This window comes from Strigops habroptila, chromosome W, assembly GCF_004027225.2.
Source record: "Strigops habroptila isolate Jane chromosome W, bStrHab1.2.pri, whole genome shotgun sequence".
Lineage (NCBI taxonomy): Eukaryota > Metazoa > Chordata > Aves > Psittaciformes > Psittacidae > Strigops > Strigops habroptila.
The window spans coordinates 28154511-28169963 of NC_044301.2; the positions used below are offsets into that span (position 1 = coordinate 28154511).

At 41.6% G+C, this 15453-nt stretch overlaps 1 protein-coding gene across 1 annotated transcript in view; it reads right to left on the reverse strand.

Moving 5' to 3' along the window:
- Positions 1–8062: 8062 nt before the first annotated feature.
- Positions 8063–15453, reverse strand: part of LOC115618987 (junction-mediating and -regulatory protein-like) — a 99647-nt gene continuing 92256 nt past the window's right edge. Inside the window, 2 exon segments of the mRNA XM_030511005.1 lie at positions 8063–8376; positions 10811–11363. Of these exon segments, the coding sequence (XP_030366865.1) occupies positions 8138–8376; positions 10811–11363 (792 nt within the window). The 3' untranslated portion in view covers positions 8063–8137.

The following is a 15453-nucleotide window of genomic DNA, read 5'->3' on the forward strand; positions in this document are numbered from 1 at the left end:
CTGATAGGGGATGTGATATACCCTCTCGATGCCATGCTCTTTGGCCCAAGTGTCTATGAGGTTGTTCTGGAAATGAGTCCCATTGTCTGACTCAATTCTCTCTGAGGTGCCGTGTCACCACGAGACTTGTTTCTCAAGGCCCAGGATAGTGTTCCGGGCTGTGGCGTGGGGCACAGCATATGTTTCCAGCCATCCGGTGGTTGCTTCCACCATGGTAAGCACATGGCGCTTGCCTTGGCAGGTCGGTGGGAGTGTGATATAGTCTACTTGGGGTCAGGTGTCCTGTCTCTGCTTCCTCCCATCTTCCCATGCGCCTCCTCACTAGCAGAGCATGAGACTGAAAATGTCCTTGATCAGAGTAAGCATTACTTAGCAAGAACGAAAAACATCAGTGTGTTATCAGCACTGTTCTTGTGTTTTCCCAGGTACAAGACCTTACACTTTTCCTTCTCAATCTTCATGAAGTTCTTGTTAGCTCACTTTTCCAGCCTATCCAGACCATTGTGTAGGGTGGCTTTCCCTTCCAAAGTGTCCACTTCCACACTCCATTTGGTATCATCAGCAAACTTTGTCAGGGTACACTTGATCCTGTCATCCAGATCACTCATGAAGATATTGAACAGTGTTGTGCTCAATATCGATTCCTTGGGGACCCCACTTATGACAGGTCACCAGTTTGAAAAGGAGCTATTCACCACCACCCTCTGGGTGCAGCCTGCCAGCCAGTTCCCCACCCACCACACAGACCATTTGTCTAGACAATAATGCATCGGTTTCTCTAGGAGGAGGCTGTGGGAAACCATATCAAAAGCTTTGGAGAAATCCAGGTTGACAATGTCCACCACTCACCCCACATCAACCAAACAGGTTACTTTGTCGTAGCAGACGATCAGGCTTGTCAAGCACAATTTGCCCCTGGTGAATCTATGCTGGCTTTTCCCAATCATGTACTTCATTTGACTTGTGATAGCCCCAGGAGGATTTACTCCTTAACTTTCTCAGGGACTGAAGTAAGGTCCTACAATTTCCTGGATCCTCCTTTGAGCCCTTCTTGTAGATGGGGGTGAAATTTGCCTTCTTCCAGACTTCTGGGACATCCTCCAATCTCCACAACTTCTCAGAGATTACAGAGAGCAGCCTCACAACGTCAAACAGATCTCTTAACACTCTCGGGTGGATATTCTCAGGGCCCTTTGATTTGTAGGGGTCAAGCTCCTGTAATAGTTCACATACCAACTCTGCTTTCACTGACAGTGGATCTATGTCTGCATCAACCTGGATTTTTGTTCCCATGGCCTGGGGCTCAACAGTGTTGGTAAAGACAGAGGTGAAGAAAAGGTTAAGAACCTCTGCCTTTTCAGTGTTGTTGGTGACTAATTCACCTCTCCTGTTTAACAGCAAGCTGATATTTCCTCCTGTTTCTGCTTGTTTATATACCTGAAGAACCCTTTCTTATAGTTTTTGACATCTCTGGTCAATTTCAATTCAAGCTAAACTTCTGCTTTTGATAACCAATAATCTTCTGTGTTTTCATAAAGAAGCAACAACATATTTATACTTCTTCAGCTGTACTTCAGCTACACAGAATTTCTCAATATTTTTGTACATGGGTTAAAGTGTCCATAAGGAAGGAACTGCTCTTAAAAAAAGTTAATCGTAACTTTTTGTACAAGTTAACTCATAAAGCAGGTAACACAAGAGATTACTAGATCATTGGCAGGAATTAGTTACTATCAGTTTGTCTTGAAACTTCAACAATTAAGGAAATCACTTCAATGTGCATTTTAACACTACTGCTGAACATACATTAAGACGGTTTTTGGCACTTCATCATTATATCAGATTTAGACTTCATTCCTAAAGCAAATAATACATTGTGGCATATAAAAGGCATGGACTCAGAGCATCTTCATGCAGTGAATCACTTTATTGCCTATTGCTATAGCTTTTATACCATTCTAGCAAAAGCTATCTTTAGCCTATTGCTCTAACTCTTATACCAAGCTATTTTATCACATCATGTTTAGTTCCTGGTTTACAGTTTTGTTTTTTCAACATTCTTCGTCATTTCACAAACAGTCCCAAAATAACCAGTTCCTTATCTTTCTGTTCTCCTGCTCCTGTCCAGCTGGGTTGCTCTGCTTAATCACACAGTGTACTTTGCTGCTTCTTTAACTCTTTCTTCTCCAGCCAAGCAGTTACTTCTCTCTGGCAATAATCAAATAGTTTCCATCCTCTCCCACAATACATTACATTTGGCCTATAAGCATGTAGATGTATTAAGCATAGTTTGCAACATATGTGCCACTATACTTTTGTATAACTTTTCAACCTAAAAATCTCTATGCAATATTTTTTTGGATGTGCAGAGCTTAATTTAAAACAGTCGATCAATCTTTTTAATAAAGCATGGTATTAAGCCAATAACCTTTTAATGAAGAATAATATTCTGCAATTTCTACAACAGGCTTTTATTAGATTTTATTCTTGTGAAATAACTACTGGGTAACCAGTCTATATGTTCAAACAAGTACACTCATCGATGTGAAACGTATTTATTCAGCTGAATTTCATGAGGGCTTTGTTTCATTCTCTCTGTTCTCTCAGATTATTTCCCACGCTTCCATAGCAGTGGCCCGTTTTTCCCTTCTGAGCTGTTAGCTATTTTGTACAACCATTTTCAAATGAAATCTGTACTATCTGTTAAACAGTCTCTCATGAAAAAACAAGACTGTTTTCTTAATAAAATATGGTATTGGTAAAAGAAAGCAAGTCCCAGGTGTGTGAAAAACTGCAAGGACCACACACTCAGAACTTTGGCACTGCATCCTACTTTAGGTCCAAGTGATTTCCTGGGACCTCACCATTTGACAGGAGTGTATCCTTAAAAAGAGAAAATGCTATAACCGCAGACTATTAAAAAGGATACAACTGGTGCACTACATGTACTGACTGCATGGTAGCAATTTTCAACCTGCACTCCAAACTGCTTCTAAAGGGCTGCAAAAGATAGCAGAGAAAACCCACATGTATTTATATTGTACAGCAATGTATGCATAAGACTAAGACGATACATTTCCAGTGTAAAACATTTAGGGGGTCCACCAACTAGATTAAAAAAAAAAATCAAAGTCACTCTTGGATAACTTTTTCTTTTTAATGATCCATAGTTTTAAAGAGTATTCTTGCTAAATAATGCAAACAAGATCCCAAAAGAATAAGCCAGGTTTACCAAAACCATAAAGTCAAATCACAAAATTTAAATTTGCTCAGTTATCTAGGAAATGAAAAGATAATAACTTCACTGAGAAAGCTAAGTATGACCAAGGCATGTCATCTGTTTTATAGTTATCACTCGATTTCTGAAGGGCTGTGGTAATGGGAGTTTTCAGTATGCAAATAACAGAAAAAGTTAGATCCAAGTAAAATTATTCTCACTTTGAGTTTCAGTAAGAGTTAAGTACACCTCTACTCCTGGATTTTCAACTCCAAAACTAACAGTATATTTATTATAGAAGGAACTTACCATAATTAAACAGTATTAAATCATTAGTGTGGCCAATGACTAGTTCATGAAGAAATAAATGCAACATTTATTTTCCTTATCTACCTTGACTTCAGCAAGTTTTGTGCAGTTTTTGGGCAGTTTGCGTGGCAGTTCGCGCAGGCAGGGCGAGCGGGCAGCGAGCGGGATGGTGAGCACTCGCCTCAGGACCAGGGCCCGCCCTGGGAGCTCTGCCCCGGCGGTGGCCAGCGTAGGCACCCAGACAGAGATGATGAGAGGGGAGGCTGCGGAGCAGACCTCGGAGTGTAGAAAGTGCCTCGACTGGTCTCTTGAGGCGAGGGTGCACAATGGGCAGGGCTGCACTCAGTGCGCCCTGGTGGAGGTCCTCCTGCAGCAGGTGGCTGAGCTGCGGGAGGCTGTTGGAGAGCTAAAAGATGCCAGGGAAGCTGAGAGGAAGCTGGGCTGCTTGCTCCAGGCCCAAACTGCACAGGGGCTGCAAACGTCTAGCACTGCTCATATAGGAAAGAAGGAGGGCAGCAACCCAGGAAGCTGGGAATTAGTCACAAGAAAAACAAAAAAAGGAGGAAGAGGACAATTAACAACAAGAGGCTTCCTCCTAAATCTGATGTCCCCACCCAGAACCGCTTCGCGGTTCTGCAGGGGGCTAATGAGAAAGCACCCACCACACCTAATGAGCATCCTGCTGATGCACCAGTAAAGAGGATCGCTACTGGTGCCTCCAGGAAAAAGAGGAGGGTCATAGTAGTAGGGGACTCTACTTTGAAAGGCACAGAGGCACTCATCTGCCGGCCTGATCCAGTCTCGAGGGAGGTGTGTTGCCTGCCAGGGGCTCGGATCAGGGATGTTGCTGAGAGGCTGCCTGATGTAGTAAGTCCTGCTGACTATTACCCCCTCCTAGTGGTCCATGTGGGTGCTAGAGATATAGATAGCAGTAGCCTGGAGAACATTAAGAAGGACTACAGAGCCCTGGGAGAGGTGGTTAGGGGCTCTGGAGCTCAGATAGTTTTTTCATCGATTCTCCAGGGCAAAGGGGAGGACCTTAAAAAAGCTAGGCACATTTGGTAGGTTAATAAATGGTTAGAATGCTGGCGCCATAGTCAGGGGTTTGGCTATTTAGAACATGGGGCTCCATTTGGGAGGCCAGATCTACTGGAGGCTGGTGGAGCTGGTCTGACAAAGAAGGGGAAGAGCTGTTTTGGTAGGAGGCTTGCCAGGCTGGTCAGGAAAGCTTTAAACTAGATGTGTTGGGGGAGGGGAGCATTGATCCATCCCAACATTCCTGGTCAGTTGCCAGCACCTGTAATAAGTGCTTGGAGTGATGTAGAGATGTTCCAGCTGCCCCAGCCATTGAGTCGGCTTCATTTGGAGCTCGGCTAAGGTGCCTCTATACAAACGCCCGTAGTATGGGGAACAAGCAAGAGGAATTAGAGATGTGTGCAAGGCTACAGGGATATGATGTCATTGGTATCACAGAAACATGGTGGGATGGCTCCTATGACTGGAATGTTGGAATGGAAGGTTACAGGCTGTTTAGAAAAGACAGGCCAGGCAGACGGGGAGGGGGTGTAGCTATCTATGTCAGTGATAGGCTAGAGAGTATGGAACTCTGTCTGGGGACGGGTGATGAGGTAACAGAGTGTTTGTGGGTCAGGATCAAAGGGAAAACAGCAACAGGGGACATTACAGTGGGGATCTGTTACAGGCCGCCTGATCAAGAGGACTCTGTGGATGAAGCGCTCTACAGACAGATAGGAGCAGCCTCACGCTCGCAGGCCCTGGTCCTCATGGGGGACTTCAACCATCCTGACATCTGTTGGAGGGACGGTACGGCCCGGCACAAGCAATCCAGGAGGTTCCTTGATTGTGTGGAAGACAACTTCCTCTTTCAAGCAATAGAGGAGCCGATGAGGAGAGGTGCCATGCTGGACCTCGTGCTCACCAACAGGGAGGGACTGGTTGGAAATGTAACGCTCCAGGGCAGCCTTGGCTCTAGTGATCACGAGATGGTTGAGTTTGAGATCCTCAGGACAGTGAGAAGAGCGTGCAGCAAGCTCACTGCCCTGGACTTCAAGAAATCAGACTTTGGCCTCTTCAGGAACCTCCTTAGTAAGGTTTCATGGGATACAGTCCTAGAGGGCAGGGGAGCCCAAGACTGCTGGTTGGTATTCAAGGATCACCTGCTACGTGCTCAAGAGTGTTGCATCCCGACTAGAAGAAAGTGCAGCAGGAGGGCCAGGAGACCTCCATGGATGGACAAGGAGCTGCTGAGGAAACTTAGAGGGAAAAAAAAAGCTTATAGAAGGTGGAAGCGAGGACAGGCGGCCTGGGAAGAATATAGGAGCATTGCCCGGGAAGCTAGGGACCAGGTTAGGAAAGCTAAGGCCCAGTTAGAATTAAGTTTGGCAAGGGATGTAAAAGATAACAGGAAAGGATTCTATAGATAGGTAGCAAATAAAAGACAGACTAGGGACAATGTAGGCCCTCTCCAGAAGCTATCAGGAGAACTGGCTGCCATGGATTTGGAGAAGGCTGAGGTTCTTAATGACTTCTTTGCCTCAGTCTTCACCAGCAAATGCTCTGACCACACAACCCAAGTCTTGGAAAGCAAATGCAGGGACTGTGAGAACGAAGACCTTAGGCCCACTATAGGAGAGGATCAGGTTCGAGACCATCTTGAGAACCTGAACATGCACAAGTCCATGGGACCTGATGAAATCCATCCACGGGTCCTGAAGGAGCTGGTGAATGAAGTTGCTAAGCCACTGTCCATCATATTCGAAAAATCCTGGCAGTCAGGTGAAGTTCCCGATGACTGGAAGAAGGGTAATATAACCCCCATTTTCAAGAAGGGGAAGGTGGAAGACCCGGGGAACTACAGACCAGTCAGTCTCACCTCTGTGCCCGGCAAAATCTTGGAACAGTTTCTCCTGGAAAACATGCTAAGGCACGTGAAAAACAACGAGGTGGTTGGTGACAGCCAACATGGCTTCACTAAGGGGAAATCCTGCCTGACCAATCTGGTGGCCTCCTATGATGGAGCCACGGAACTGATGGACAGCGGCAGAGCAGTTGATGTCATCTACCTGGACTTGTGCAAAGCGTTCGACACTGTCCCGCACAACATCCTTGTCTCTAAATTGGAGAGACATCAATTTGATAGGTGGACCACTCGGTGGATAAAGAACTGGCTCGATGGCCGCACGCAAAGAGTTGTGGTAAATGGCTCGATGTCCAGTTGGAAATATGTAATGAGTGGTGTCCCTCAGGGATCGGTGTTGGGACCGGTCCTGTTCAACATCTTTGTCGGCAACATGGACAGTGGGATTGAGTGCGCCCTCAGCAAGTTTGCTGACGACACCAAGCTGTGTGGTTCGGTTGATACGCTGGAGGGAAGGGATGCCATCCAGAGGGACCTTGACACGCTTGTGAGGTGGGCCGATGCCAACCTTATGAGGTTCAACCAAGCCAAGTGCAAGGTCCTACACCTGGGTCGGGGCAATCCCAGGCACTGCTACAGGCTGGGCAGAGAAGAGATTCAGAGCAGCCCTGCAGAGAAGGACTTGGGGGTGTTGGTTGACCAGAAGCTTAACATGAGTCAGCAGTGTGCGCTTGCAGCCCAGAAAGCCAACCGTATCCTGGGCTGCATCAAAAGAAGCGTGACCAGCAGGTCCAAGGAGGTGATCCTGCCCCTCTACTCTGCTCTTGTGAGACCTCACTTGGAGTACTGCGTACAGTTCTGGTGTCCCCAACATAAAAAGGACATGGAGCTGTTGGAGCGAGTCCAGAGGAGGGCCACGAGGATGATAAGAGGGCTGGAGCACCTCCCATATGAAGACAGGCTGAGAGAGTTGGGGCTGTTCAGCCTGGAGAAGAGAAGGCTGCGTGGTGACCTCATAGCAGCCTTCCAGTATCTGAAGGGGGTCTATAAGGATGCTGGGGAGGGACTCTTCCTTAGGGACTGTAGTGGTAGGACAAGGGGTAATGGGTTCAAACTTAAACAGGGGAAGTTTAGATTAGATATAAGGAAGAAGTTCTTTACTGTGAGGGTGGTGAGGCACTGGAACGGGTTGCCCAAGGAATTTGTGAATTCTCCATCCCTGGCAGTTTTCAAGGCCAGGTTGGACAGAGCCTTGAACCACGTGGTTTAGGGCAAGGTGTCCCTGCCTATGGCAGGGGGGTTGGAACTAGATGATCTTAAGGTCGTTTCCAACCCTTACGATTCTATGATTCTATGATTCTATGATTCTAAGGCTTTTGACACTGTCTCCCATAATATCCTTGTAGGTAAGCTTAAGAAATGTGGATCAATAAGAGGCTAAGATGTTGCCTGAAAAAGCTTTTCCTTACTATAAACTTTACATTCGTTTGAAAAGTCAGCAATACTAAATTAATATGTGCATGTTTTACCATGCTGGACATCAGACAGTTTAGTCCCATTTGTACTAAGTCTCCTAGAGTGCATAACCTGAGGCTTAGCAGCGATTGCTATAAAAAAAGTGTTGAAGAATTTTATTTATTTTTTTAGTGTAGGTTAATTACAGGTTAATTTTCCCAGTCTGCACAAGGCAAACTCTCCTCTTCATCCTCTGATTCAGGTGATGCTTCCTTAATTCATCGCAATGCTTCATGGATGCTCCTTGTCAGAGGGTCAGTATTAGGAAGAACTGTAAAGGATTCTCTCAAAACATCTTTCTGCACTTTCTTCAGTTTCACCCCTCTCCTGATCTGTGCCAAGATGTTATTGCTATCATCTTCATTGGGAAAAGGAGGGAGACTTCTCTGCTCAACTTTTCTTAAGTGAAAGCTGCCATGCTTCAAGGAAGCCACCACTTCATCCATTGGGGAACTCACTGCAGAAAAATCAAAAGACCTTCAGTATTATTTTTACTAAATTAATTCAGTCTGGTTTTGTATTTCCCACAGATGAAAAAGTAGCCACATGCAATTAATGTGATACTCCCATACCATAAGTATAAAGGAGACTGTAGTAATTTTAATTTTCTCATTCTATAGCTCTATTATTGTTTTAGCCTCCAAATTTATCTTCCCCATTACCAAGTCAAAACTGGATTATACAGACAATTATAATTTCTGAAACCAAGTAACCTCCTATCAGTCAGGTAGCAGAACTTTTTGCACAAGAAGGCTTTCCTGTTTGCACTCAAGAAAATCAAGACAGCTTCAATGAATCCAGCATAATGAAAGTGTATATTACATTATATTTCTTGACTTTGAAACTCAGGTAATGAGTATGCATCTCAAATATCGGTCTGTGCACTCACAGAAATGCAAGCACAGAGAATACATTCTCCACACTTGCATTTTGTGTCTGATTTTACCTACTGTATTACTATTACTACATGCCAGTGAAGGAAGCAGCAGTACAGTCAATTGCAACAGCATTAATTTCCCTGCTCCTCTGGATTCATGTATCAACACCTAGTCACAGCATGCCTTCCTTTGTAATTAATGAAAACAGAGAAGTAAGAGTTAATTCTTTATCACAAATCCTTCCTTTATCGCCAATTTGAAACTAGTTCTCTGCAGAAATAAAAATCACGCTTTGGCTCTTTGAAGAGCTACAAGTAGGTGAGATCTCTATGTCAGAAAATGCAATGTAATAAAAGCACAACTCGAATAGCTCCCACGCATTAGCACATACAACGTGCAGCACATATCAATCAACAGATGGATATCAATCTCCAGGGTTTTTTGCATATTTAAAAAACCTGTTTTGGATTTTTGAGTAGACTTTGTCAATCAAACTAATGGCCCAGACAGTTTAAATAGACATGAGGAAAAGAGAGAAATGAAAGAGGAGAATAGGACTGCACACTTGAAGGAGGAAGCAAGGATTGTAAAATACTCATCTGTCAGAGACACAAATTTCTGAAGTCACTTAGAGACTTGGAACATCTCAGGGAATACAGAGCAGCAGGTAGTGCTGCTGCAGATATTAACTATACTCTTAAGAGGGAGGATATAATTTGATTTTATATTTGTCATTTTATGATGTATAATCAAATTGCACAAACAATATATGTTTTATATCAAATTGAAAAATAAAATGGGTATCAGAAAAATAAACAATAGGACTACAGAAAAACAATCATGGAGCACGGCAGCATCAAAATTGATAATGAACTTAAGACACTGTACCTGCGACTTGCAATAGTCGTAAGAGCTTAAAGTTCTGTAACTATTCAGTTGCTTCAAGGTTTTTCAGTCATTTAAGGACAATTCTAGAAGAAACACTCTTAGTTTCTCCCTGATAGATGAAAACAGTTCTAATTTTGATTTTATTTGGATGAGGGAAAAACGTCAATTCAGGGATGTTTTCCATAGTTGTAACTGATAAAGCCATATAGAACTTCTAATAAAAGGTTATTACAACCATATTACAGTAGTGTGAACTAAGGCTCACATGAAATACTTTTTTTCTCAGTGATTTCCAGTAAATCAGTTCAGCTGATCTCTTTTGAAAATCCCATCTCTGATTTTCAAATAAAAGCTTTGCTCTAATATAGTATGTTTCATCAAAACATAAAGATTATTTTGGTCAAATGTGGCTGCCATTCTCCCCATTTTATATATGAGATAAGGGATAAACAGTTAAAACCAAGTAGCACAGAATCACAGTGAAATTGTAACATCTCCCAGCTCAGTCCTGTACTCCATTCACTTGCCTCAGTTTCCAAATAAGTTTTTGTTCTTTTAATTATTTATTAACATGCATTGCTGAAAGATAATAGATTTAATTCTCAATTGTACTTAAATGTATATATATTCTTAATCAGCTCTCAAGGGCACTTAAGAGTTTGTGGATTTTTGTATGAAAATTTGAAGAAACCTTGAAGAAAGCAGTCTCAAGGTTTCCTATGTCCCAAGATTTTTACTAGGTCATTTTACTAGGTCATAAATTATGTGAAATTCTGTTATTAAAAAAAACCACTGCACCCTCAAGTGAAGCATATAATATTTGCAGTGCTTGCTGTAAACAAGATAGGAAAAAGATTCTTTTAGGCAACATTTAAATCCATTTTCCAGCTAGTCTAACGCGGTATATCATAGGATCAGTTTCACAAGTGTTTTCTGTCTAACTGAACAAGTATATCATCCGCTGTCATACAGGTCCTAACATTTGAGTTGTCAACATTTGTCAACTGAAAAGGATTTAACAACTTAACAATTATAAATAAATCACAGCATACACTTCTCTAAATAGCAATTTAAAAGAGGAATTGATGTGCATTACAATTAAATACACAGAAATTAAAACTTTACCTCTCCTCCTGTGTAAACCCTCTAGATCACTGGTCTTCTTAAGCTTCTTCTTGGCACTGACTAGCTGAGTGCTGTCAAACAGATGCGCTATTGGGACACTGGAAGAGTGCTGGACTCCCTTCTCCTCACTCTGATGTTTAACAAAGCTGTCACTTTTCTCTAAGGATTTGGTGTCATCTTCCTTGGAGGGCAAAGGTGGAAGCAGAGGTGGAGGTGGTGGAGGCAAAGGGGGTGGAAGTGGTACTATGGTAACTGTCTCTGGCTGAAACTCATTACTGGTGAGTGGAGAAATACTGACATGAGGCAGTTCAGAGGTAATGCCATTGGGAAGTAATGAGATATCTTGAAGTTGTTCTAAGCTTGTGGGTTCCTGCACTTGCAAAGGCTGAACTGCATTTTCCAATTCCACCTCTTCACTTTTCTCTTGGGTTTGTATGGTTGCTGGCAAAGAATAAGGCTGATCTACACAGAACACTGAACTGGTAGCACATTTTCTTCTTGCATGAGCCAGTTGTAGTTTGGTTGATTTAAGCATTACTTGCCCAGGGTACCACTAAAGTGAAGTAGTTAGTTACAATTAGATAAGTACATGCAACACACTATTTCAGATACTAAGTACTTGTCATTAGGGTTTGCCTTTCTGACAAGTAAAATTCATCTACTATTTTCATTCATTATTTATGGGCATAAAACCAAAGCAAATATATCCTCACCTTTATGCAAAAATGTTCCATTTTCTTATTTTTCATTCTTGGTTAAGATATAATTTACATGCGATTGGTCTAGTCAGGGATATACATGTGTTAAAGTTAGGATTTCACAAAGAACCAGATCGTATATTTGAAACTTTTTTCTGAAAACTAAAATTCAAAATTCCCTCTTGCATCCCTCTTCTAAAACTGGTCAGTAGCACACTCTGAAGCAAAGTCCTCTCTGACCTAATATGCTGGACTTAGATGTGAATCATACTGGTCAAAACATATCAAACTTTTTGAGAATTTCCAAAGTGTTTTTAATTTAGTTTTTAAATTTGCTGCTTCAATATCTGTCTTTTTAAATTAGCTTCATCCATAACTATTTCTATGTAAAAGTAAAAAAAGCTTCTGAAATGCAGGTCTAAAACATTTTAGACAATTGTGGCAGGCCTGAAGCAACAGAGGTCATATCAATATAAACATGCTCATACATAAAGTCAGTTCATTAATGGGTGCTGGTTAAAATAAGAAAATGTGCTTTAATTTACAGAAGCTATGCAATTTAAAAGTCTTGCAAACAATAAGGATATGAAAAGTGTATTGCTAAGTAAGACAGCTTTCCTGTAAAGAAACTTCTCATATTTATATATTTTTTTAATGCATTCAGCAAAACAAAACAAAAAAGTCTTCACTTGTTTTCTTGTATTTTCATCCCTCTCCTTATTCTCTCCCCTTCATTCCATCTTTATCCATTTTCTGATACTTATATTGTAATAGGAAGGGGCAGGTATTGGCAGATGTTATTGCAATCAGTGGTAGTGGGGGTATGTCAGATGATAATAGTCTTTGTGGGAAATACCATTTAGAATATACTTCTTTACAGAAAGTTTGCTACGATGTGTCTTGTCACAATGTATAGATGTGACAGCAAAAAGAAGCTTATTACGACAGTGGGAACACAATGGCCAGAGAAATTTGCTATCACCAATGCCAATTTTCCAAAGAACAGTTAACTATACAATCATAGAATCATAGAATAGTTAGGGTTGGAAAGGACCTTAAGATCATCTAGTTCCAACCCCCCTGCCACGGGCATGGAGAATAGCTAATGGTATAGCATAGTCCTAGAATGAGGGAAAATTTCTTTTGTGTCGTGGTTTGAGCCCAGCCGGTAACTCAGAACCACACAGCCGCTCGCTCACTCCCCCCCTTCCTCCCCCCGCTCCCGGAGGGATGGGGAGGAGAATCGGAAGAATGTAACTCCCACGGGTTGAGATAAGAGCAGTCCTGCAACTAAGGTATAATACAAAACCACTACTGCTACCACCAATGATAATAATGATTAGTGAAATAACAAGGGGAGAGGATACAATTGCTCACCACCTGCCGACCGATACCCAGCCCGACCCGAGCAGTGATCTGGGCCTTCCAGGTAATTCCCCCCGTTTTATATACTGGGCATGACATGCTGTGGTATGGAATACCCCTTTGGCTAGTTTGGGTCAGGTGTCCTGTCTCTGCTTCCTCCTGGCTTCCCCTCCTCCCTGGCAAAGCATGAGACCAAGAAAGTCCTTGGTTGGAATAAACATTACTTAGCAACAACTAAAAACATCAGTGTTATCAGCGTTGTTCCCAGGCTGAAAGTTAAAAAACACAGCACTGCACCAGCTACTAAGAAGGAGAAAAAATGACTGCTATAGCTGAACCCAGGACACACATTTATTCCTGAATCTTAATAAGCTTGTTCATTATTTTCCTTTTCTCTACAAAAGAAATCACTTGAATTGTGTTGTGTAAAGTATGTAGTTCCAGCTGTGTGCTCTATGATTCTCTGCACAGTCTTATCACAGAGAATAGGCTAGATAGATAGTCTGACCGTTGTGTTAGATTTTATCTAGTGATAGTTAGACTTTATCTTAAGGAATATTCAAATACTGGGTTTGGTCTTGGGAGCTACTTGTGAAAGACTGCACATGTTGGTATACTCTTTTAGGAAGTTAGAAAAATTGATTCCCCCCCCCTCCGTTCTTACAATAAGGCAAGGGAATTTGTTATGTGGATTGCAGTCTGTTTATCACTCTCTTAAAAATAAGTTGACAAAGCTGAAGGATGTTTTTTTCTGTAGCACTACAGGACTCTTTTTGATTATTTACTTCATGGAGTTGTCTGCTTGCACTTTATAAAAGAACCTTATGCTGAATTTTTTTTTTCTTTCTTTTCTGTTAATAATTTGACTGAAAATTTCTGCTATTATTATAAAATAAGTTTTCAGCCACCGGTTTTCATGAAGAATTTTGAAAAGTTAATCTCAAAGGTGTCTAAACCTGAAACCAAATAAGAATATGCACTGTACATATAGAATCATAGAATCATGCAGGTTGGAAAAGACCTTTAAGATCATCAGGTCCAACTGTTACCCCAGGACTTCCAAGTCCACCACTAAACCATGTCACCAAGGGCCCCATCTACACAGTTTTTGAACACTTCCAGGGACGGTGATTCCACCACTTCCCTGGGAAGCTTGTTCCAATACCTGACTATGCTTTCAGTGAAGAAATTTTTCCTAATACCCAATCTAAACCTCCCCTGGCACAGCTTGAGGCCATTACCTCTTGTCCTATCACTTGCTACTTGGGAGAAGAGACCAACCCCCACCTCACTACAACCTCCTTTCAGGTAGTTGTAGAGAGCAATAAGGTCCCCCCTGAGCCTTCCCTTCTCCAGACTAAACAACCCCAGTTCCCTCAGAAGTTCCTCATGAGACATGTGGTCCAGGCCCTTCACCAGCTTTGTTGCCCTTCTCTGTACCCACTCCAGCAACTCAATATCTCTCTTGTAGTGAGGGTCCCAGAACTGAACACAGTATTCAAAGTGTGTCCTAACCTGTAACTGTTCTATCACTTTTCATGATAACTTCTGAAGTTATAAATCCAAGATACAGCACTGTACCAGCTACTAGGAAGAAAATTAACTCTATCCCAGCCGAAACCACTTCTGAAGTTATATGTACAGTGACTTTTGTCATCTGATAACTAATGTCCACTTTCAATAAATTTGACTGAAGCATAGTGTTTTGTTTAAAGATATAGTAACTGTACCAAAGTTTTGTGAAAAAGGATAACTGTTTAAAGGTGTTGGGTCCAAATGTGTGTTTTCACTGAGGTAACATCCCCAGACAAGAAATATAACAACTGTCTTAACTGCAAGGGAGAGCTTCAAACCTTTATTTAACAATTACAGAAAATCAAGCTGGATTAAATAATGACTGCTTAAGTTAGTTAAATACAAAACTTTAGTTTATTAGTGTAAATTGGAGTGAAAATGTTTACTTAATTTGCTCAATATTGGCTTCAAAACTTTGTGGCACCAAGTTCTGTGATTTCTTGCACTATACAAAATTTATGTGACTTGTTTTAAATGTGCAACCTTGCAATTTGAACTGTCATTTTGCTTTTGGAATGAGAGAAAATGGATACTAGTTTGCTATCTGGCTAACATACAATTTTAAATTTATGGGATTTCTTTTCAGTATAATATACTTTTACATGTCTCATTATTTATCATCTTGCAAGGTAAAAAGTTCCAGTCTTCAAGTGCTCCAGTTCCAGATTGAAATCTTTCTTTATTGAACTTTGCATTTCTTAAAGATTATAAAATATGAAATGCATATTTTTATTATTTTATAAGTGCAAGGTGAAGACAACGTTTTGAAGGTCAGAAATGTGTTCATTTGAGAAGTAGATTGTTAGTTAATTCCTAACAATTAGTAGAAGAGATATTTTAATTCAGTTTGGGGGGTTGGGGTTTTTTTGTTTGTGGTCTTTGTTTGGTTGGTTGGTTTTTATGTTGTTGTTGTTGTTGTTTGGGGGGTTTTATGCTAGCCATAGCATTGGATGTAATATTTACATGTTTTCCATATATTTTCTCAGAAGCGAGATCAACTACAAC